Source organism: Schistocerca nitens, chromosome 7 (genome assembly GCF_023898315.1).
Source record: "Schistocerca nitens isolate TAMUIC-IGC-003100 chromosome 7, iqSchNite1.1, whole genome shotgun sequence".
In the NCBI taxonomy this organism is placed as follows: domain Eukaryota; kingdom Metazoa; phylum Arthropoda; class Insecta; order Orthoptera; family Acrididae; genus Schistocerca; species Schistocerca nitens.
The window spans coordinates 90,928,778-90,954,583 of NC_064620.1; the positions used below are offsets into that span (position 1 = coordinate 90,928,778).

The 25,806-nt window shown below is 46.4% G+C and overlaps 1 protein-coding gene across 1 annotated transcript in view; it reads right to left on the minus strand.

The window, feature by feature from the left end:
* Window positions 1-25,806, minus strand: part of LOC126195486 (gamma-aminobutyric acid type B receptor subunit 2-like) — a 367,244-nt gene that overhangs the window by 283,418 nt on the left and 58,020 nt on the right. The window contains exon 3 of the mRNA XM_049934114.1: window positions 22,999-23,103. Coding sequence (XP_049790071.1) covers window positions 22,999-23,103 — 105 coding nt within the window. The remainder of the gene's footprint in view (window positions 1-22,998; window positions 23,104-25,806) is intronic.

Sequence of the window (25,806 nt, forward strand, 5' to 3'; positions counted from 1 at the left end):
AACCATATCCAAAAAGCTATTTCCTGACACTGTTCCTTCAAAAACATATGGTCCAGGTACGCCAAATGATGATATTGCCACCCGAACACTGGCACCAGGTTGATTTAGTGGTTCTTCAAATCTATCTCGTATGTCGTATACTATTTGTCTAGACGGTGGTTTTGATCTAAAATGTCGTCCTCATTCATTAACAACTGCAGCAGCACCACTTTTATAAAATGTTTTTAACGCGAAATTCCTCTCTTCTTTCGCTAACATCGCGACAATTCGGAAAACTACAGCTGCATCCACGTCTCACAGATCGCATTTTCAACAATTCACTACTTTCATTATTGTGTTTCATTACATTGTATACAAACTTGGCAAGACGTAATTACAACCATTTGCTAGTAACAGCTAAAGGAGTTAAAACTTTCTCCTGTACTACGTCTTGCTGTTACTTTTGTTTTCTTTTAACCAACAGTCCAGTGACTTTTGCGAAATCCTGTATTATTTTGTTGTGTAAATGAGGATGGATATTATAAGAGTGGAATACAGCATTTCGGCGTAGAAAAGAGCGGCGTATGTCTCTTGTAAACAACAACTCTTCAGCGCGATGACTACTTTGTTTTGCAGTCCAGACTATGAGATGATGTGCGTAATTAAATAACAGTAGTTCGGTCGTTGTAATGGCGCGAGAGTGAGTGGGAAGTAACAATTAAAGTGGTTTTGTGAATTAACATACTTTGTGATCGTGTAGCCGCAGTGCCGGCTATCATTTCCATATAAATAAGGGAAATCAGAGCTCGTACGGAAAGATACGGGTGTTCGTTCTTTCAACGCCCTATACGTGATTGGAACAATAGAGAATTGTGAAGGTGGTTCTATGAACCCTCTGCCGGGCACTTAAATGTGATTTCCAGAGTATCGATGTAGATGTAGATGTAAATGTAGCAACTTTTATTCTTTTATTTGGAAGATGCAATGCACATCTGCAACCTAGTAACGGGATGGTTTATGGGTACTCATATATGGCTATCACCACAGAAACACAATGGAGATATACGACGATACCAAAGGACAAATTATGGCAGAACAGTATCTCGAACCAGATGGAAGTGGCAATGACATTTGTAGTTTGACTCAACAAAAATTTTGTGGCACTGGTGAAATTATCTACTGTAATGGGTACAACCAGCTCTGAAATAATGAAATTACTGTATTTAACTGGCAGCGAATGTAATGTGTGACATAAAAGCAATTGTCAGCCAGCGATTGAGCGATTCAGAAAAAGACAAAAGTATTGTGGAACGTATTCGAACTAGTGTTCAGGGACGAAAGTGAGAAGATTCAGTGCTTAGCCCAGCTGTGAGGTCAACGAAGCAGCAAAGTAGAAACGTCAGCAAGATTGGAAGAAAAGAGTATGTGCATGGGGACCTACTTGGAGAGACAAATCGAGGTGCGGGAGGCACTGTATCAGGAACTGGAGGAGGCGCAGGAGGTGAGGTAGCAGAAACAGTATGAAGCAGAAGACTGGTTATGATTGGCAATAAATCTGCAGAGTAATAGATGGAGACATGCCAAAAAACTTACGATATCCTGCAAGAGTTTCGGCTGGAACTACATATCATATACGACTTGCAATAGTGAAAGTTTCAAACCAAAACATATAATTATGGAGTATGATCAAATCGTGCAGAATGGTTATGGGTGAGTCACAGGCATAAAAAGAATGACAAGCTCAGCGGGCGCAGGCATTTACCGGCAGGGGAACAGCGACCGTAGAACAGTCACAAGTCTTATGTAACTTTTTCTCTGTTTGTACATGTGTCACTCGACTAGCGTGAGCATCTTCAAAAATTACCTAGATGAGGGCCACAAGTTACAAACATCGGTGTGTGTATAACGCCGCAGTCATACATAAAATGGAGTAAATCGAGTGAAATAGGTATGTGTACGGCGGGCATAACATTTCTATTTTTATGCGTTATCGATGTGTACGTCAGAGAGAGAGCAAGTTATGTTACTCTTAAACAATCTTTGATCTTATTGTGGCACAGTCGTGGACTCTGCGCAGTCTGATACGTTCTTAGCTGAAGTGTGGTCGGTGAGGGACGTATTCAGTAGTGCTATGTTAACTTGTGATTGTATGTGTTAGATGAATATGATGTATATATTGAAAGCCGGAAAAAAATATAAATTTTGATTTTTTTAAACAGAAGAAGTCAGAGATAAGACTGCAGCACTACGCAGCTGGTTTGTCCCTGAGAGCTGAGAGAAACACCACCCCATTTGCCTGAGTCATGCGTTAACATACAAACTAATTTGGGTTTTACAGAAATTCTCCGTTACCATTGTACCCTTTTCTAATCATTACTCACTTTGTTAATGATAGTACTGTACAGACCATTGTTACGTGTGAAGAGTACACGAAGTTTTACTCAGTTTTTTTAATACGTACTTCATCCTAAAATTGTTGTCTCGTAATATCATTTCATAGGTTCAAATGGTTCAAATGGCTCTGAGCACTATGGGACTTAACATCTATGGTCATCAGTCCCCTAGAACTTAGAACTACTTAAACCTAACTAACCTAAGGACAGCACACAACACCCAGCCATCACGAGGCAGAGAAAATCCCTGACCCCGTCGGGAATCGAACCCGGGAACCCGGGCGTGGGAAGCGAGAACGCTACCGCACGACCACGAGATGCGGGCCATTTCATAGGAATCGTTATTCTCCCCATACCACTGCTTAAACAAGGTTTATTGTTAAGCATTACCATAGTGCACCACGTGGTAAGGAACAGTTTGAATACTGTTTGGAAATTTTTTTAGAAATAGAAATCTAGCTTAGTCGCTGCCTGCTTGCTGTTTGCTGTTGTGCTTTCAAGAAAACTGCAGTAATGTTGTCAAGACGCGAGGTAAGTGGAAATTATTATTAGGGCGTTCGATATGAAGACAAGTTATACTCAGGTCAGTTAAAGTTCATTCAAATTAGGTTCTGTTTAGTCAATGGGTAGCATATGAGTTTAAGTTGGAGAACAGTCTGTGGGTACACAGTTTTGATAAAACGTAGACTTTTTATAGAGTGGAAGGTAAATTTTGGCTGCATTTCATACAGAGACACAAAGTGGGAAACTTACACACGTAAAAATAAAGAAAATGTTACATACGACTTTTGGCTGCCCTACATATTTTCATTTTTAAGATATGGTAAACTTTTCAGATCAGGAGCGTGACAGATCGATGGGATCATTTGAGAGTCACGATGTCAGAAGTACAGCTAGTACGTAACGTTGCATAATTTCATTCTAATTAAGTTAAAGAGCAGACTGGTTTCCAAAATGGGTGATCCCATAGTGGCAATGGTTCCACATTAAGGCACTTGACCCGAGTGCTTCCAAGTCCTTATACTAATACCAGCATTGTCACAGGCAGTGCAAAACAGTTATCATCAGAATTCCACATAATCCAGAGAATTAGGCAGGGATACAGCCTGTCTCCGTCTCTATAAAAGTGGCAAAAAAGCGAAAATAGGGCAATGTTCCTTTTAGAACCAAATTCAGAGGCCATCAATATGTAAACATCTTACTCTACGTCGAATGTCGAGTAGTTGTTCAAGAAAGTTAAGAGAAAGTGTAGAGTACAGTACATTACCTAAATCTATTTAGATCTCCATATAATTTAATCATGTATGCGAAAGACTATATAGTCAGGGCAATCTCAGCTTCAAATATGTATCTTGGAAATTAGGAAAACACTTCAGCTGTATGAAAATTCTTCTTATTGGACTCAGAACCACGTCTTGAGATGAACATATATCTCAGGTCATAAGATAATCAACATATAGGATATATGGAGGAACCAACATTCGTCCTCAATTTAGAACGAAAACTAAACCGCTAAGGAAGCGGTAGGTCGAAAATAAATGCTGCCAACTAACGCTCCGATCCCCAATTAATTTGTACGATCGAAAGAGATAATCTAATGGCAAAGATGTCTGTGACCCGTGCGTGGCTCGCGTTCGTGCCATCTCTCTCTTTTTTTACATTCTGTTTTTACTGTACTGCCACCTCGTTTCGTTAATTCAATTACTGGTGTTATTGAGTTGCTGCCTTGTCTGCCCGTGAGGGGTAGCAGCAGCGCTTATCGATATATGCCCCGCCGTATTATCTCTGCTGGACTGCTGTTACTTCCCGGTTGTCGTGTGCTGAGAAGTTCGTTCGTATCTGGCAGAGTGTTGCAAAGCGCCAGCAGTGGAGTTCGCACCTGGCAGTCGGACAGTTGGGACGCGGCAGGAGACGGTCGGGTTGGAGCGGCAGTGAGGTTCGGATAGCCATCACTCGCCCGACCGTTGCCGGCACACATGGTTTCAATAGGGACGGTTGATCGTCGGTTGGTCGTCTTACCGGACGACGTGATTGCTCGCCGATCGTTTGTGGGTTGGAGATGTGTGTGTCTCAACTCGTGGTTCGTCCCCGTCACTGCATAGTCACTGTCTTTACCATTGGTCGCGTTCTTCGTCCTAGTGTCTGTGATATTGTGTCTAGCTTGTGATGTCGACTGCCCAGTTATCTTAGTGCTGTTTCCGTGCTGATGTGTACCAAGTTGGCGCAGTCGTGACGTAGCACCAGTGGGGCGTACAGCGTCAGGAAGGTGCGGATAGACATCACTTACCCGACTATTGCCGACACACATATTTTCAGTGGGGACGACATTGGTTGACCGTCGGTCGGTCGTCTTGTTAGACGACGTGTATGTGGCTGGCGAGTGCTGATGGGTTGGCTGTGTCCGCCGACCCGTGGTTCGTCCTCGTTATTGCACAGTCACTGCCGTGGGCATCGTCTAGTCCTCAAGCAGATGTTCGTGGGGCTGTGTGTAGTTGTGTGATTTTCACTGACAAGTTTAAGATTGTCGGCGTTCTGCCTCTGAGTTAGGCGGTCGTTTGATTAAACGACGTGGGTTTTCGGGCCGTCCATCCTTTATGGGTTGTTCAAATGGTTCAAATGGCTCTGAGCACTATGGGACTTAACATCGGAGGTCATCAGTCCCCTAGAACTTACAACTACCTAAACCTAACTAACCTAAGGACATCACACACATCCATGCCCGAGGCAGGATTCGAACCTACAACCGTGGCGGTCGCGCGGTTCCGTACTGAAGCGCCTAGAACCGCTCGGCAACCGTAGCCGGCCTTTATGGGTTGTATGGGATCCGTTTTGGTTCGGTTCCACGGTCTTTGCTGTCAGCATCGGTGGAATTTTGGTGCAAGTGCGGAGCGGACCCTTGGTGCAAGTGTGGAGCGGAACTCACCTTGAGCGTAGATCTGTTGACGGTCTGTCGGTTGGGTTGCCGGCGGATCGGATATAGTTGGGCCGATTACCTCTCAAAATGGTTCAAATGGCTCTAAGCACTCTGGGACTTAACTGCTGTGGTCATCAGTCCCCTAGAACTTAGAACTACTGAAACCTAACTAACCTAAGGACATCACACACATCCATGCCCGAGGCAGGACTCGAACCTGAGACCTAGCAATCGCGCGGTTCCGTACTGAAGCACCTAGAACCGCTCGGAAACCGTAGCCGGCCCTTACGGGTTGTATGGGATCCGTTTTGGTTCGGTTCCACGGTCTCTGCTGTCAGCATCGGTGGAATTTTGGTGCAAGTGCGGAGCGGACCCTTGGTGCAAGTGTGGAGCGGAACTCACCTTGAGCATAGATCTGTTGACGGTCTGTCGGTTGGGTTGCCGGCGGATCGGATATAGTTGGGCCGATTACCTCTCAAAATGGTTCAAATGGCTCTAAGCACTCTGGGACTTAACTGCTGTGGTCATCAGTCCCCTAGAACTTAGAACTACTGAAACCTAACTAACCTAAGGACATCACACACATCCATGCCCGAGGCAGGACTCCAACCTGAGACCCAGCAATCGCGCGGTTCCGTACTGAAGCGCCTAGAACCGCTCGGCAACCGTAGCCGGCCCTTATGGGTTGTATGGAATCCGTTTTGGTTCGGTTCCACGGTCTTTGCTGTCAGCATCGGTGGAATTTTGGTGCAAGTGCGGAGCGGACCCTTGGTGCAAGTGTGGAGCGGAACTCACCTTGGGCATAGATCTGTTGACGGTCTGTCGGTTGGGTTGCCGGCGGATCGGATATAGTTGGGCCGATTACCTCTCAAAATGGTTCAAATGGCTCTAAGCACTCTGGGACTTAACTGCTGTGGTCATCAGTCCCCTAGAACTTAGAACTACTGAAACCTAACTAACCTAAGGACATCACACACATCCATGCCCGAGGCAGGACTCGAACCTGAGACCTAGCAATCGCGCGGTTCCGTACTGAAGCACCTAGAACCGCTCGGAAACCGTAGCCGGCCCTTACGGGTTGTATGGAATCCGTTTTGGTTCGGTTCCACGGTCTTTGCTGTCAGCATCGGTGGAATTTTGGTGCAAGTGCGGAGCGGACCCTTGGTGCAAGTGTGGAGCGGAACTCACCTTGGGCATAGATCTGTTGACGGTCTGTTGGTTGGGTTGCCGGCGGATCGGATATAGTTGGGCCGATTACCTCTCAAAATGGTTCAAATGGCTCTAAGCACTCTGGGACTTAACTGCTGTGGTCATCAGTCCCCTAGAACTTAGAACTACTGAAACCTAACTAACCTAAGGACATCACACACATCCATGCCCGAGGCAGGACTCCAACCTGAGACCTAGCAATCGCGCGGTTCCGTACTGAAGCGCCTAGAACCGCTCGGCAACCGTAGCCGGCCCTTATGGGTTGTATGGAATCCGTTTTGGTTCGGTTCCACGGTCTTTGCTGTCAGCATCGGTGGAATTTTGGTGCAAGTGCGGAGCGGACCCTTGGTGCAAGTGTGGAGCGGAACTCACCTTGAGCGTAGATCTGTTGACGGTCTGTCGGTTGGGTTGCCGGCGGATCGGATATAGTTGGGCCGATTACCTCTCAAAATGGTTCAAATGGCTCTAAGCACTCTGGGACTTAACTGCTGTGGTCATCAGTCCCCTAGAACTTAGAACTACTGAAACCTAACTAACCTAAGGACATCACACACATCCATGCCCGAGGCAGGACTCCAACCTGAGACCTAGCAATCGCGCGGTTCCGTACTGAAGCGCCTAGAACCGCTCGGCAACCGTAGCCGGCCCTTATGGGTTGTATGGAATCCGTTTTGGTTCGGTTCCACGGTCTTTGCTGTCAGCATCGGTGGAATTTTGGTGCAAGTGCGGAGCGGACCCTTGGTGCAAGTGTGGAGCGGAACTCACCTTGAGCATAGATCTGTTGACGGTCTGTCGGTTGGGTTGCCGGCGGATCGGATATAGTTGGGCCGATTACCTCTCAAAATGGTTCAAATGGCTCTAAGCACTCTGGGACTTAACTGCTGTGGTCATCAGTCCCCTAGAACTTAGAACTACTGAAACCTAACTAACCTAAGGACATCACACACATCCATGCCCGAGGCAGGACTCGAACCTGAGACCTAGCAATCGCGCGGTTCCGTACTGAAGCGCCTAGAACCGCTCGGAAACCGTAGCCGGCCCTTATGGGTTGTATGGAATCCGTTTTGGTTCGGTTCCACGGTCTTTGCTGTCAGCATCGGTGGAATTTTGGTGCAAGTGCGGAGCGGACCCTTGGTGCAAGTGTGGAGCGGAACTCACCTTGAGCATAGATCTGTTGACGGTCTGTCGGTTGGGTTGCCGGCGGATCGGATATAGTTGGGCCGATTACCTCTCAAAATGGTTCAAATGGCTCTAAGCACTCTGGGACTTAACTGCTGTGGTCATCAGTCCCCTAGAACTTAGAACTACTGAAACCTAACTAACCTAAGGACATCACACACATCCATGCCCGAGGCAGGACTCCAACCTGAGACCTAGCAATCGCGCGGTTCCGTACTGAAGCACCTAGAACCGCTCGGAAACCGTAGCCGGCCCTTACGGGTTGTATGGGATCCGTTTTGGTTCGGTTCCACGGTCTCTGCTGTCAGCATCGGTGGAATTTTGGTGCAAGTGCGGAGCGGACCCTTGGTGCAAGTGTGGAGCGGAACTCACCTTGAGCGTAGATCTGTTGACGGTCTGTCGGTTGGGTTGCCGGCGGATCGGATATAGTTGGGCCGATTACCTCTCAAAATGGTTCAAATGGCTCTAAGCACTCTGGGACTTAACTGCTGTGGTCATCAGTCCCCTAGAACTTAGAACTACTGAAACCTAACTAACCTAAGGACATCACACACATCCATGCCCGAGGCAGGACTCGAACCTGAGACCTAGCAATCGCGCGGTTCCGTACTGAAGCGCCTAGAACCGCTCGGCAACCGTAGCCGGCCCTTACGGGTTGTATGGGATCCGTTTTGGTTCGGTTCCACGGTCTCTGCTGTCAGCATCGGTGGAATTTTGGTGCAAGTGCGGAGCGGACCCTTGGTGCAAGTGTGGAGCGGAACTCACCTTGAGCGTAGATCTGTTGACGGTCTGTCGGTTGGGTTGCCGGCGGATCGGATATAGTTGGGCCGATTACCTCTCAAAATGGTTCAAATGGCTCTAAGCACTCTGGGACTTAACTGCTGTGGTCATCAGTCCCCTAGAACTTAGAACTACTGAAACCTAACTAACCTAAGGACATCACACACATCCATGCCCGAGGCAGGACTCGAACCTGAGACCTAGCAATCGCGCGGTTCCGTACTGAAGCGCCTAGAACCGCTCGGCAACCGTAGCCGGCTCTTACGGGTTGTATGGGATCCGTTTTGGTTCGGTTCCACGGTCTCTGCTGTCAGCATCGGTGGAATTTTGGTGCAAGTGCGGAGCGGACCCTTGGTGCAAGTGTGGAGCGGAACTCACCTTGAGCATAGATCTGTTGACGGTCTGTCGGTTGGGTTGCCGGCGGATTGGATATAGTTGGGCCGATTACCTCTCAAAATGGTTCAAATGGCTCTAAGCACTCTGGGACTTAACTGCTGTGGTCATCAGTCCCCTAGAACTTAGAACTACTGAAACCTAACGAACCTAAGGACATCACACACATCCATGCCCGAGGCAGGACTCGAACCTGAGACCTAGCAATCGCGCGGTTCCGTACTGAAGCACCTAGAACCGCTCGGAAACCGTAGCCGGCCCTTACGGGTTGTATGGGATCCGTTTTGGTTCGGTTCCACGGTCTTTGCTGTCAGCATCGGTGGAATTTTGGTGCAAGTGCGGAGCGGACCCTTGGTGCAAGTGTGGAGCGGAACTCACCTTGAGCATAGATCTGTTGACGGTCTGTCGGTTGGGTTGCCGGCGGATCGGATATAGTTGGGCCGATTACCTCTCAAAATGGTTCAAATGGCTCTAAGCACTCTGGGACTTAACTGCTGTGGTCATCAGTCCCCTAGAACTTAGAACTACTGAAACCTAACTAACCTAAGGACATCACACACATCCATGCCCGAGGCAGGACTCGAACCTGAGACCTAGCAATCGCGCGGTTCCGTACTGAAGCGCCTAGAACCGCTCGGAAACCGTAGCCGGCCCTTACGGGTTGTATGGGATCCGTTTTGGTTCGGTTCCACGGTCTCTGCTGTCAGCATCGGTGGAATTTTGGTGCAAGTGCGGAGCGGACCCTTGGTGCAAGTGTGGAGCGGAACTCACCTTGAGCGTAGATCTGTTGACGGTCTGTCGGTTGGGTTGCCGGCGGATCGGATATAGTTGGGCCGATTACCTCTCAAAATGGTTCAAATGGCTCTAAGCACTCTGGGACTTAACTGCTGTGGTCATCAGTCCCCTAGAGCTTAGAACTACTGAAACCTAACTAACCTAAGGATATCACACACATCCATGCCCGAGGCAGGACTCGAACCTGAGACCTAGCAATCGCGCGGTTCCGTACTGAAGCGCCTAGAACCGCTCGGCAACCGTAGCCGGCCCTTACGGGTTGTATGGGATCCGTTTTGGTTCGGTTCCACGGTCTCTGCTGTCAGCATCGGTGGAATTTTGGTGCAAGTGCGGAGCGGACCCTTGGTGCAAGTGTGGAGCGGAACTCACCTTGAGCGTAGATCTGTTGACGGTCTGTCGGTTGGGTTGCCGGCGGATCGGATATAGTTGGGCCGATTACCTCTCAAAATGGTTCAAATGGCTCTAAGCACTCTGGGACTTAACTGCTGTGGTCATCAGTCCCCTAGAACTTAGAACTACTGAAACCTAACTAACCTAAGGACATCACACACATCCATGCCCGAGGCAGGACTCGAACCTGAGACCTAGCAATCGCGCGGTTCCGTACTGAAGCGCCTAGAACCGCTCGGCAACCGTAGCCGGCCCTTATGGGTTGTATGGAATCCGTTTTGGTTCGGTTCCACGGTCTTTGCTGTCAGCATCGGTGGAATTTTGGTGCAAGTGCGGAGCGGACCCTTGGTGCAAGTGTGGAGCGGAACTCACCTTGAGCATAGATCTGTTGACGGTCTGTCGGTTGGGTTGCCGGCGGATCGGATATAGTTGGGCCGATTACCTCTCAAAATGGTTCAAATGGCTCTAAGCACTCTGGGACTTAACTGCTGTGGTCATCAGTCCCCTAGAACTTAGAACTACTGAAACCTAACTAACCTAAGGACATCACACACATCCATGCCCGAGGCAGGACTCGAACCTGAGACCTAGCAATCGCGCGGTTCCGTACTGAAGCGCCTAGAACCGCTCGGCAACCGTAGCCGGCCCTTATGGGTTGTATGGAATCCGTTTTGGTTCGGTTCCACGGTCTTTGCTGTCAGCATCGGTGGAATTTTGGTGCAAGTGCGGAGCGGACCCTTGGTGCAAGTGTGGAGCGGAACTCACCTTGAGCGTAGATCTGTTGACGGTCTGTCGGTTGGGTTGCCGGCGGATCGGATATAGTTGGGCCGATTACCTCTCAAAATGGTTCAAATGGCTCTAAGCACTCTGGGACTTAACTGCTGTGGTCATCAGTCCCCTAGAACTTAGAACTACTGAAACCTAACTAACCTAAGGACATCACACACATCCATGCCCGAGGCAGGACTCCAACCTGAGACCTAGCAATCGCGCGGTTCCGTACTGAAGCGCCTAGAACCGCTCGGCAACCGTAGCCGGCCCTTATGGGTTGTATGGAATCCGTTTTGGTTCGGTTCCACGGTCTTTGCTGTCAGCATCGGTGGAATTTTGGTGCAAGTGCGGAGCGGACCCTTGGTGCAAGTGTGGAGCGGAACTCACCTTGAGCATAGATCTGTTGACGGTCTGTCGGTTGGGTTGCCGGCGGATCGGATATAGTTGGGCCGATTACCTCTCAAAATGGTTCAAATGGCTCTAAGCACTCTGGGACTTAACTGCTGTGGTCATCAGTCCCCTGGAACTTAGAACTACTGAAACCTAACTAACCTAAGGACATCACACACATCCATGCCCGAGGCAGGACTCGAACCTGAGACCTAGCAATCGCGCGGTTCCGTACTGAAGCGCCTAGAACCGCTCGGCAACCGTAGCCGGCCCTTATGGGTTGTATGGAATCCGTTTTGGTTCGGTTCCACGGTCTTTGCTGTCAGCATCGGTGGAATTTTGGTGCAAGTGCGGAGCGGACCCTTGGTGCAAGTGTGGAGCGGAACTCACCTTGAGCATAGATCTGTTGACGGTCTGTCGGTTGGGTTGCCGGCGGATCGGATATAGTTGGGCCGATTACCTCTCAAAATGGTTCAAATGGCTCTAAGCACTCTGGGACTTAACTGCTGTGGTCATCAGTCCCCTAGAACTTAGAACTACTGAAACCTAACTAACCTAAGGACATCACACACATCCATGCCCGAGGCAGGACTCGAACCTGAGACCTAGCAATCGCGCGGTTCCGTACTGAAGCACCTAGAACCGCTCGGAAACCGTAGCCGGCCCTTACGGGTTGTATGGGATCCGTTTTGGTTCGGTTCCACGGTCTCTGCTGTCAGCATCGGTGGAATTTTGGTGCAAGTGCGGAGCGGACCCTTGGTGCAAGTGTGGAGCGGAACTCACCTTGAGCGTAGATCTGTTGACGGTCTGTCGGTTGGGTTGCCGGCGGATCGGATATAGTTGGGCCGATTACCTCTCAAAATGGTTCAAATGGCTCTAAGCACTCTGGGACTTAACTGCTGTGGTCATCAGTCCCCTAGAACTTAGAACTACTGAAACCTAACTAACCTAAGGACATCACACACATCCATGCCCGAGGCAGGACTCGAACCTGAGACCTAGCAATCGCGCGGTTCCGTACTGAAGCACCTAGAACCGCTCGGAAACCGTAGCCGGCCCTTACGGGTTGTATGGGATCCGTTTTGGTTCGGTTCCACGGTCTCTGCTGTCAGCATCGGTGGAATTTTGGTGCAAGTGCGGAGCGGACCCTTGGTGCAAGTGTGGAGCGGAACTCACCTTGAGCGTAGATCTGTTGACGGTCTGTCGGTTGGGTTGCCGGCGGATCGGATATAGTTGGGCCGATTACCTCTCAAAATGGTTCAAATGGCTCTAAGCACTCTGGGACTTAACTGCTGTGGTCATCAGTCCCCTAGAACTTAGAACTACTGAAACCTAACTAACCTAAGGACATCACACACATCCATGCCCGAGGCAGGACTCGAACCTGAGACCTAGCAATCGCGCGGTTCCGTACTGAAGCGCCTAGAACCGCTCGGCAACCGTAGCCGGCCCTTATGGGTTGTATGGAATCCGTTTTGGTTCGGTTCCACGGTCTTTGCTGTCAGCATCGGTGGAATTTTGGTGCAAGTGCGGAGCGGACCCTTGGTGCAAGTGTGGAGCGGAACTCACCTTGAGCATAGATCTGTTGACGGTCTGTCGGTTGGGTTGCCGGCGGATCGGATATAGTTGGGCCGATTACCTCTCAAAATGGTTCAAATGGCTCTAAGCACTCTGGGACTTAACTGCTGTGGTCATCAGTCCCCTAGAACTTAGAACTACTGAAACCTAACTAACCTAAGGACATCACACACATCCATGCCCGAGGCAGGACTCGAACCTGAGACCTAGCAATCGCGCGGTTCCGTACTGAAGCGCCTAGAACCGCTCGGCAACCGTAGCCGGCCCTTATGGGTTGTATGGAATCCGTTTTGGTTCGGTTCCACGGTCTTTGCTGTCAGCATCGGTGGAATTTTGGTGCAAGTGCGGAGCGGACCCTTGGTGCAAGTGTGGAGCGGAACTCACCTTGAGCGTAGATCTGTTGACGGTCTGTCGGTTGGGTTGCCGGCTGATCGGATATAGTTGGGCCGATTACCTCTCAAAATGGTTCAAATGGCTCTAAGCACTCTGGGACTTAACTGCTGTGGTCATCAGTCCCCTAGAACTTAGAACTACTGAAACCTAACTAACCTAAGGACATCACACACATCCATGCCCGAGGCAGGACTCCAACCTGAGACCTAGCAATCGCGCGGTTCCGTACTGAAGCGCCTAGAACCGCTCGGCAACCGTAGCCGGCCCTTATGGGTTGTATGGAATCCGTTTTGGTTCGGTTCCACGGTCTTTGCTGTCAGCATCGGTGGAATTTTGGTGCAAGTGCGGAGCGGACCCTTGGTGCAAGTGTGGAGCGGAACTCACCTTGAGCATAGATCTGTTGACGGTCTGTCGGTTGGGTTGCCGGCGGATCGGATATAGTTGGGCCGATTACCTCTCAAAATGGTTCAAATGGCTCTAAGCACTCTGGGACTTAACTGCTGTGGTCATCAGTCCCCTAGAACTTAGAACTACTTAAACCTAACTAACCTAAGGACATCACACACATCCATGCCCGAGGCAGGACTCGAACCTGCGACCGTGGCGGTAGCGCGGTTCCAGACTGTAGTGCCTAGAACAGCTCGTCCAGCTGGCTGTACTGCCTCTTCTTATTGGTGTTCGATTGTGTATTTTAATGGCTCATAGCCGAAGGCTTGAGTTTATATGCTTTTAGTTGGGTTTTAAATAATGGGCCTTCAGCCATTTTAAAATTAAAATTCCTTACATGTCGAGTCTTTGATTGTTTGTGCTTTCAGCCTCATTTGAAATATTATTTAAGGATAAAACCTTGCGCTTCTGCATTTTGAAAATTTGTTGTAGTTGTGTTTTAAATCGTGGGCCTTCAGCCGTTTTAAAAATTAAAGAGGTTGTGCTCTTAAGCCAGAGCCGGCCAAACGCTGCACAGTGTGCATACGTACGGAAGTGCTGCACATGTGCGCACGTGTGCGATAGCGAGCGACAGCGACATCTGTTATTAGACATGTGTCCTAAATGAACGGCGGCGGCTCCACTTCCCTGTTTATGTGGTACAAGCAAGAGGAAAATTGGTCATTAAACCGATTGTTTCAATGTATACTTACATTTAGGTTTTTTAAAAAATATGTGAAGGGCTACGCTCAGCTCAAGTCGATAAAACATAACATTCATCTAATTGTCGGTTATTATGCAGTTTTCATACGGGACTGATGAAAGGTATAGCAATAATGGTATTGAAATAAAAGGTGATCAGCGAGAGGTCTGCGGTTATCATTCTGTTCAGAGGTCAGTGAGACAGAAATTATGTGAGTGTAGCTGAGAGCACCGAGAATTAGTTATAGGAAACCTTGCATTAGTTTAATGTTATTTGAAATCATGAGTAAGGTTCGTTGAAAGTCGTTAAGTGCTCACCTTCTTAAATACTAGCTCAAAAACATCACGCGTATTTACGTGCCGTCAATCAAAAATGGTTCAAATGGCTCTGAGCACTATGCGACTTAACTTCCGAGGTCATCAGTCGCCTAGAACTTAGAACTAATTAAACCTAAGAACATCACACACATCCATGCCCGAGGCAGGATTCGAACCTGCGACCGTAGCGGTCACGCGGTTCCAGACTGAAGCGCCTTTAACCGCACGGTGCCGTCAATCAAGCTGCCTTAATAAAAACCCACTGTTGTTAACTGAATTACTTGTCTTACTGGGTTAAACTGTTAACATAAAAGTAGACGTCTCAATGAGTAGACTGTGACAGTATTTTAAATGTTTAATACGTGAAATACCTTCCCATGGTTGGCTTGCAAGCTGTGGAAAGAGCACTAGAATGCGCCGGTACAGAGTATCCCAGCAACTGGATAAAGCGACATCTGTGGGCAGAAACATGCACTACATGAACGCTAACGGCTGCGGCGTGCAGGAGCACCGCACGCGTGCAGAATTTCTGTCCGGCCCTGTCTTAAGCCATAAGATTGTGTGACATATTCAGTCGATAGTTAAGCTCGGAAATTTGCGCTGTAATGTTTGGGCAACTAAATAAATTTATATGTATTCGAGCGTAACTGACAGCCCCTCATTTTTAGCCCCTTTCCACAACTCCAACTACCTGTTCTGTCCTGCGGATTTAAACAGGCGTTTCAGTATGTTAATCTAGTTGACCATTACACCATTAGGCTATAACTATCTTATAGGGCGTTTTGAATCCAGTCGCAAATCTGGTCCGATACTCGGTAAGCCCGTAATGTTTCCTCTATACGGCGAGTGGGACGATGTCAAATGCCTTCCCGAAATCAAGGAACAGGGCATCAGTATGAGCGCAGTTGTCCATTGTATTATGGATGTTATGGAGGACAAGAGCGAGCTGAGTTTCACAAGATCTCTGTTTGTGGAATCCATGTTGATTTTTTACAGAGGAAAATTTCGTTCTCCGAAAGCGTAATGTTTCTTAAACGTTAAAAGTGCTCCATAATTCTATAACAGATTGACGTCAACGACAGAGGTCTGTAATTGTGTGCATCTGTCCTACGGGCCTTCTTGAAAATGGGCATGTCTTGCGCTCTTTTCCATTCGCTAGATACCTCTCACTGCTCCCGCGATCTACGATAAACTTCTACCCAGAGCGCAGATGATCTCATTTGCACAACCTTTGCAGAATCTTATAGGTATCTCATCTGGTCCGAATGCCTTTCCACTACTAAGCGACTGTAGAGGCGATTGTTATTACGTAAGACTTTATGGTACTGTGCGAGAGTATACGCAGAAATACTGGAATGGCGATCCAGTTAAAGAGGAAGAATTAATGATAATTCTAACACAAAAGTTAATACTCGTGGTACGTGAGAAGGTGGCACATACATCGCATCTGAATATGGAGCAGGTGATCGATCGAGTTTAGGCCCTCACAGCGGTACGGGTAAACCGGGAAATAAATAGTGACAACCGTCAAAATCGGAATGCTGTGCCGCTGTGAGATGAATTTCAGAGTTATGAACGATCAAGTAGATCCGATTGATGACGGGATGGCTTGCGAAGGAGGGACGAATATAGCCCGCTAATGATTTAACCCAAATCATTAACAAAATCGACTAATCCATGAAGGAAGCAGAGCAGAGAATCAGTTGCCGGAAACTCCTGGGAGCAGCGATTGTAATCCACAAGGCCATTCATCAGTAAATTAAATAAAGTCTTGGAAACGATGGGGAACGGGAGAGAAATCACGGTGAATGTCATTAAGTGCGAACGTACAACAGATGTGAAGGAAGACCTATGCAGAACGGGAGAAGAGCCTGATACAGGCAATTTGATGCCCATTGTAGAACTGGAGATCTGGGGCCTAAGTATGGACGCTTTTGTGGATTCAGTGAATGAGAGAAATGCTACCTTGAAAAATCTATTTTTGCAACTGAATCACCTTGTTGCGTTCTCTACACTTCCTGTTAATGGCGTGCATATTGTCAGTGATATATAAAATCGATATGAACCTATCAAAGGCCAGGCACTATTAATTCAGGAATCAGGGACGTGAGTATGGTCAGAGCGTCTTGATTGTTGGTTCTCCTGACGTTGGTATAGCTCTTGGTATTGACTGATTGCAAAGATGAAATGTAAACTGAATTCTGAAAGAGTTTTCTTCATTTGAAGTTAAATGATAGAGATAAGAAACTGAATTTCAAAGGTTTTCTCAGCGGAGGTTAACATGGGCGCTTCGTGAATGAAAATAAGATTAATGCGATTAGGAGGAGAGGAATCTGCAGTTTCAAATAATTCAGAAGAAGATACTGAACAACAAGACAATAATAATGATGAAAATGCTCTGACTAGTTTTCAAAACAAGATTCAGGCGTTAGTGGAGCTGCATGAAGGTAAACGAACACAGTTATAGAATTATTCGATCAAGGTATGCATCTGCAAAATTAAAGCATTATGAACCATTTTATAGTAAATTATATCCAATATCTCTGGCCAAGAAAGGAGCAGTCAATAAAGAAATAAAGAAGGTAATGAATTGGACACTCAGTTAATTAAACTATCAGACAGCGAACGTTCTAACCCGATCCACACCGTAAGAAAGAACGGCTGGACAATGCGTGTAGACATCGACAGTCCAGAGAATGGTATTCTCCCGCAACGTGACCAACCAAAAATATTGAATGTCTTCTACAAACTTTTAAAGGGGTAAAATATGTAACCATCCTCGATCTAATAGGTAATTCAGCACAACTATTGTTAGATGAAACTAGCAGAAAGTACACGGCTTTTTTAGAGCACAGAAGATGCCACCAATTTCAGACAACACAACTAGCAGGAAGTATGTGGCCTTTTTACATAACGGAAAATGCTACAAGATTAAGAGAAGTCATTCCAATCTCATCAGCATCCTTTATGAGAGCTCTGTATGAAGTTCTGGGCGAGGAATTATTAAGTATGTAACCTTCTATGTAGACAATATTCTCACTATCAGCTCCTCATGGGAAGACTCTTAGACTTTCTATGTCGAGTGCTACAAGCCTTTAGGAGAATTAGAACAACAGTCTACTTAGACAAGTCAGAATCCACAAAATCATAGACTGAATTCCTTGGCCACACACTTTCTCCACGTGGATTTTAGCTTGATTCAATGAAAATCCAAACAGTAAGAAATTTTCCCACTCCAAAATGCCGTAAAAATGCAAACTTTCCCACGATTTTGCGGTTTCTATTGTCAGTTCATTCCAGGAGTCCGTCTATCATCACCTGTGCTCATGGAACTTTTAAAGAAAGATATATAATGGAAAAGGATCAGGAATATCAAGAGGTGCTTGAACTGGTTTAAAACACTGTGAGGCACAGATACTTCACTGTCCTGATCTGAAGTAAAATTTTTACATTGGTACAGACTGCAGCGACTATGCTTTTGGTTCTGAAGTGCCTTAATTGGTTCAAGTTAACCGAGTCTGCGAACACCATACTACCGCTTGTGCAAGCTGCGCACTGACCAACACAGTCACAGAAACACCTGCCATGGTATGGAGTTTACAAGTTTCGCTTCTACTTGCTTGGCGGATATTCTATAGCCGTTACTGATCAGAAGCCACTTCCAGCCTTGATAAATTGCAAAATAATACACAACGGGCTGGCCAGGGGGTGATTAGCACTTCAAGAACGCGATTTTGAGAGTCAGGTAAGATTACAGCAACACACTCATTACACATTCTTTCAAACTCACGGAAAGAAAATAAGTCTACACAGCACCCTCAAGGACGATGTTGACTGGCACGAGGGCCTACTCAGTGGTTGCACTGTTAGTGGTTCATTTGTCACGGTCGTCAGCGATCAGCGGTCATACGGCATTCTGGAGGCCTGTCTGGTTCCTTTTCTTTCGACTCTGCAGGCAGTAAGAGTGCTGAGTTTAGAGGTGAACGGCGTGCCACATTCCTTGTAGGGTACAACATGCTCCGATGTGTGACATTACAGCCTTTATCACTGCGATTTTTAACATGTAAAAGTTTTTTTCTGTATTCGCGTCAGTATGTGCGAACTTTTAACATATACCAATGAATGTTGTAACCAGATATCTTTGCCGCGCTCCTGAAAAGCGCAGAATATCACGATAGCTATAAACTGTTATACGCTGCTATCGATCAGTAAAAAAAAAAAAAACGATGCACCTATGTTTAAAAATAACAATTGCCAATTTTTACTTCTGCAGGGAGCCGCGCCGCTCTCTAGCTGTTCTTCTGTGAATGTGTTGCGAATCGGACGCAAAATTATTGTGCTCCATACTGATATAATCATTTTATTGGAACTTTAAGAGTTTAAGTGATTAAAAAATATATGTAGCCACAAACAAGCGAGAATGTGTGTCATGAAAATTCGCTCCACCGCCACATTGGGTGGCCATGTTAATGTAAGTTTCCGTTTCATAATCTAATACTTGAAGCCTTGAAGTTTATTTAATTTCAAAGAAAATCTCTCAACCTTATTTTCATTAATTATACTTGTGATAATCTTTTCTGTTTAAAAGATTTATGCAGCTTATGATCCAGCGTGTGTTCTGTCGGAACAGGAGGCTGTCGTGACGACATCGTTATAGTATTTATTCCAAGTTCTTTCAGTTCCGTTTATATGTTCGTACAAATCCAATTAGTTGGCCCCTTAGGTTTCTTTCATGTAACTTCTGTCTGTTTACTCCGCGCGATCATCCTAAAAAAAAAAAAAAAAAAAAAAAAAAAAAAAAAAAAAAAACCTTTTGATTTTTTTAGTAATTTTCGATATCGCGAATGAGAAAAGACAGCCGCCTCCTGCTCCGAACGGAACACCACGACTTTTCTAATGTCGGAGAGTACCGCACGAATTTTCCGCTAAAAGGTAATAGAATTTCTTAAAGCTGGATCAATTACACATGTTGCTACTGTTCTCCGACAAATCTGGTGTGAATAAAATAGTAATTTATTCTGTCACGACAAAAAGAACCAATTTTATTTTTACCAAAGCAACAAAGCTTTCAATTAAATTACTAAAAAAAAATCATACCAGACATGACGAGTATGTCCTTCTGTTGAACCACTTCAGCCATTTCAACAGGGTTGCATTACGGTCCTTCGGGAAGGTGGCAGGACGTAAAGTCGGCTGTGGCGCTACTCTCGACAGTGGTTCGTAGAACACTCTCACAACTGTGGACCAGTTTCTGGACATCCACACAGTACACACGCACATCAATACAAACGCACCGAATGAATCAGTGGCCGAACGAACACCATCCAGGGAAGAAGTATGGACATACGAGGGTTGAAACTCAAATAGTGGCAACTATTTATTCATAAACGATACAAAAGAGTTACATGTTTGCACCTGTTATTGTCCTTCAGAGTAGTCACCAACGTTGTGTAGAAACCGTTGCCAGTGATGTGGAAGGCGTAGTATACCGTTAGCAGAGCCTGTTCTGTTGATGTTGCGAATGGAGCGGTATAAAGTTATGGTGATTCTCGTGTAAGACTGTGACGGTGTTATCCTAACGCATTACGTTCCTCCACAGCAGACCGTAAATGCACAGCAGGCTATTACTGTTCGTTTTTGGAACATCACCTGGGACCAGCTTTGCGAAAGGAGCGGCTAAACTTTCTTCGCAACCCATCCATCATTTTGCACGACAATGCGCGGGCGCATACAGCGCAATCTGTGACTAGTCTGTTCGGTCGATGGGACTGGGACGTACTGTGCATCCACCACACTCACCGGACTTAAGTCCTTGTGGCTTTGATTTGATTCCGAAGATGAAGGAACCACTTCGGCCACGAAGTTCAGAACTGTTCCTGAGATTCGAAGCGCAATATACCGCTCCAGTCGCACCATCAACAGAACAGGCTCTGCTAACGGTATACTACGCCTTCCGCATCACTGGCAATGGATTCTACACAACGCTGGTGATTACTTTGAAGAACAGTAACAGGTGCAAACATGTGACTCTCTTGTATCGGTTGTGAATAAATAGTTACCACTGTTTAAGTTCTAACCCTCGTGTGTTGCACCTGACGTGTCACCAGCGACCATTGGCAACCGCCTGATTACAGCAGGACTAAAATTAGTATGGCTCTGGCCAGGTTGACATTGACACCTCAACACTGCCGACCACAACTACTCTGCTGTCATTGAACAGTCAACTTAAGAGCGGAATGGCACTCTGTCTTCATTGACGAAAGCAGTTCTGTGAGGACCTGAGTAGTGGATGTACAGGTGTACAGTGTAGTAGACCCTGTGAGTGTCCTATTCCGAATTGTATTCGCTGACGACACAGACGTCCCACTCCCGGCTTCATGATGAGAAGGGACGTCAGTTACAACTCGCCGTCGTATTTGGTGCTTCTGAGAGGGAAAGTAACCAGTGCCGGCTACATTGCACGCATTGGTATCCGCGTTCTACTGCCGTTTCTTCGACAGGAACGTGAAGTGATTTTTCAGAAGGACAATGCACATCTACATAAGGCTGCCCTGACGTCACGTGCCATTCATGTTGTACTACAACTGCCCTGACCAGAGAGATCACCAGAGCCCTCACCATCAGGACATGGTGGATCAGGAGCTTACTTTTTCTGCGGAGCCTGCGAGAAATTGCCGAATTGCAACAAAAGGTGCAAGGTGGTTGGGACAGTCAACCGCAGAATGCCATTCGGTATCTTCACGATGGTTTACATGCGAAAATACACACATGAGTTGCTGCCAGAGTGCGGTACACTGTGTACTGATGCGACAGTTTGGGTACCCTTTCCTGTAACATGTGCATCGTATTTGGTATGAATTCGTTATCATATAGCCAACGGCCTTGCCCCAGTGGTAACACCGTTTCTTTTCATATCACCGACGTTAAGCTCTGTCGGGCCTGGCTAGCACTTGGATGTTTGACCATCCAGGTCTGCCGAGCATTGTTGGCAAGTGGGGTGCATCAGCCCTTGTGAGGCCAATTGAGGAGCTATTTTATTGAGAAGTAGCGGGCACCGGTCACAAAAGCTGACAATGGCGAGGAGAGCAATGTGCTGACCAGATGTCCCTCCATACCCGCATCCAGTGAGGCCTATCGTCTGGGGATTACACGGCGGTCGGTCGGAGCGATTTAGTGCTCCGGGGACTGCTCGGATGGATTTTAATTTGTTACCATATGATCCTACAATCATGAACTGCGTGTCACAATATTTGTCAAGATAATGGTTGGTTGGTTGGTTTTGCGGAAGGAGACCAGACAGCGTGGTCATCGGTCTCATCGGATTAGGGAAGGATGGGGAAGGAAGTCGGCCGCGCCCTTTCAGAGGAACCATCCCGGCATTTGCCTGGAGTGATTTAGGGAAATCACGGAAAACCTAAATCAGGATGGCCGGACGCGGGATTGAACCGTCGTCCTCCCGAATGCGAGTCCAGTGTCAAGATAATGGTCTTGTCCTAAACAGTGTTGCATTTTTTTCCGGTAGTTTATTAATGTAGCTCATTTCTGGCAGAAATACGTCATAATTCATTTGATGACAGATGCAAAAGGCGAACTTTTCATGCGAGTATTTCTATGCAGTATCATAAAAGAGCAGGAGGCAGAAGAACTTCTTAGAGCGGCCATTGAAAAATATGACGATGGCAACCAAGATACTAGAATATTACTTAAAACATAAAAATTTAGGCTCCGCCCGAACAGGCCATGAACGCCCAACGGTGCCGATCGGCCGCCGTGTCATCCTTAGCCCACATGCATTACTGTATGTGTATATGAAGGGGAATGTGGTCAGCATGCCGCTCTCCCGGCCGTATGTCAGTTTCCGAGACCGGAGCCGCTACTCCTCAATCAAGTAGCTCCTCAATTTGCCTCACAAGGGCTGAGTGCACCCTGCTTGCCAAGAGAGCTCGACAAACCCGATGGTCACCCATCCAAGTACTAGCCCAGTCCGACAATGCTTAATTTCGGCTATCTGACGGAAACCGGTGTTACCACTATGGAAAGGCCGTTGGTTTATTTAAAGCGTGACTACCTGAATTTCAGATAATTGGAGGCTATGTGTATCTCCACACACGTTGTAGATGAAAATGCAGACTAAAGTCCCAAGAAAATGCAGTTTTTGACAATATGGTCCACAAAATCAGTGTCTTGCGAACTCTTCAGAAAAACATAAGTTCCACAATCCAGCATGAAGTATTCATGCACAGTATCATACCACTGAAGCCTGGAGAAAGTTCAGCAATTGATCGTAATGGCGAACTGCTATGTTATGAAGTAAACTTCACGCAAATTGTGGTGTTATGGCTTTGTTACCACTACGGTACCTGTAATTCCAGTAACTAAGCCACTCACCCGCAGCATGCGCATCTGGTCCTCGAAGTCGGACTCTGCAAAGGTGATGGTGGCGCTGCATGTGATGTTAGCCTGTTCCAGCTCCGTCACGAGGTCGTTCACCGCCTGCGAGGAGAGAACAGAATGTCATGAGCAACATCTGGGAAACAACATGGTATTGATGAAGTTCAACGCTGTAATATTGCCCTAAATACGTCTGTGAAGTACCGGAACCCTTTCTATGTGGTTGATAGGTGTCTACTGGCAGTATAAATGTACGGTAGAGGTAATGCGCACCGAGTTTGGCGGTGGACTGTCTGATAATACTCTTACGTAAAAAAGGTTACCAGATAAAATATTAGTCACCTCGTTGTATGTATTCAGGTTTTGGTGGCGAAAAGACTGTTCCATTAAGTTTCGGGTGTGCAGTCACAATAATTTTTCCTCTTCTTCTAATGTTTCGGCTGTATAACGTTCAGTCATCTTCGGAGTGAGCCGCAACACTTGCGGGTCAGTCTGAAGATGGCTGAACACTATTCAGCCGAAATATTAGAAGAAGAAGGATAATTCTTGTCGCTGCGCAACCGAAACTTAATTGAACATTAGTCGCCTCCTTCAAAGAGCATAATGACAGCTTCAGAATGCCGTGAATGGTGTGCAACTGATACCAGTCAATCATGTGACCCACTGGTAACCATATGTGCTGTAGCCAGAAGCAGAGTTAAAAACAAATCTTGAGGTAAAATACTTTCACACTTCACAGTGTGTGGTGTTACGGCATATTCCGCGAGATGTTAATCGAATGACACCAGAACCGGAAGCTGGTGGATTTGGCTGTAAAAATGGCAGTTTGGTAGGATGCAAAACATGGAATATGTTCAAGCTTTATGATTCGGCAGGAAGCCAAATCCGAAAAATGGCGATTTGGTAGAACAAACCAAAATCTATATTCTCTTTTTTTTTTTTTTTTGAGTTGTCAATCTTTTCACTGGTTTGATGCGACTCGCCATGAATTTCTAACTTGTGGCAACATCTTCATCTCAGAGTAGCACTTGTAACCTACATCCTCAGTTATTTGTTGGGTGTATTCTAGTCTCTGGTTTCCTCTACTATTTTCTACTATTTCTCGGTACTTTCATCTTACTTCGATTTACCCTCAATCCATATTTCGTAGTCATTACACTGTTTAATTCATTCAACAGATCCTGTCATTCATCTTCCCTTTCATTGAGGATAGCAATATCATCAACGAATCTTGTCACTGATATCCTTTAGCCTTGAATTTTAATTCCATATTGCCCTAAATACGTCTGTGAAGTGAAACATGGACGATAACCAGTTTGGACAAGAAGAGAATAGAAGCTTTCGAAATGTGGTGCTACAGAAGAATGCTGAAGATAAGGTGGGTGGATCACGTAACTAATGAGGAGGTATTGTTGTTGTCGTTGGTGGTGGTTGTTGGGATGTTTAAGGGGGACTAAACAGCGAAGGTCATCAGTCCCGAGAAGGTATTGAATAGGATTGGGGAGAAGAGAAGTTTGTGGCACAACTTGACTAGAAGACGGGATCGGTTGGTAGGACATGTTTTTAGGCATCAAGGGATCACAAATTTAGCATTGGAGGGCAGCGTGGAGGGTAAAAATCGTAGAGGGAGACCAAGAGATGAATACACTATCAGATTCAGAAGGATGTAGGTTGCAGTAGGTACTGGGAGATGAAGAAGCTTCCACAGGATAGAGTAGCATGGAGAGCTGCATCAAACCAGTCTCAGGACTGAAGACCACAACAACAACAACAACACTGAACCTCCCTTTTATTTCCGACATTGCTCCTTCTGTGTATAGACTGCTCATTACTCCCTTTTTAATCCGAAGACTACGTTCTTGATCTTCCACTCTTATTGTTCCCTCTTGGCTCTTGTACATATTGTACATTCCCCGTCTTTCCTCAAGGCTTAACCCTATTTCTCTCAGAATTTCGAACCTCTGGATCATTTGGAATTTTTTCCAGGTCGACAAATCTTATGAATGTGTCTTCATTTTTCTTTAATCTTGCTTCCATTATCAAGTTCAACGTCAGAATTATGTCTCTGGTGCCTTTACCTTTCCTAAAGCCAAACTGATCGTCATCTAATACATCCTCAATTTTCGTTTCCATTCTTCTGAATATTATTCTTGTCAGAAACTTGGATGCATGAACTGTTAAGCTGATTGTGAAATAATTTTCGCACTTACCAGCTCCTGTAATCTTCGGAATTGTGAGGGTTGATGTTTTTCCGAAAGTCAGATGGGATATCGCCGGACTAACACATTCTACACACGCCAAGATGAACAGTCGTTTTAATGTCATTTCCCCAATAATATCAGAGCTTCTGATGGAATGTTATCTACCTCCTCTGTCTTATTCAATCTTAAATCTTTTGATTATAATAATGGATCCCCTACGTCTTCTATATTGATTCCTGTTCCTTCTTTAACACGTCATCAGAAAAGTCTTCCTCCTCAGAGATCTTCAGTGTACTCATCCCGTCTATCTGCTCTCTTCTCTACATTTGACAGTGGAGTTACTACATTGGCTTTTAATTTCAACGAAGACTGTTTTGAGTTTTCTGTATGTTGAGTCAGTCCTTTCGACAAGCACTTCTTTTCCGATTTCTTCACAGTTTTCATGCAGGCATTTGGCTCAAATGGCTCTGAGCACTATGGGACTCAACTGCTGAGGTCATTAGTCCCCTAGAACTTAGAACTAGTTAAACCTAACTAACCTAAGGACAACACAAACATCCATGCCCGAGGCAGGATTCGAACCTGCGACCGTAGCGGTCTTGCG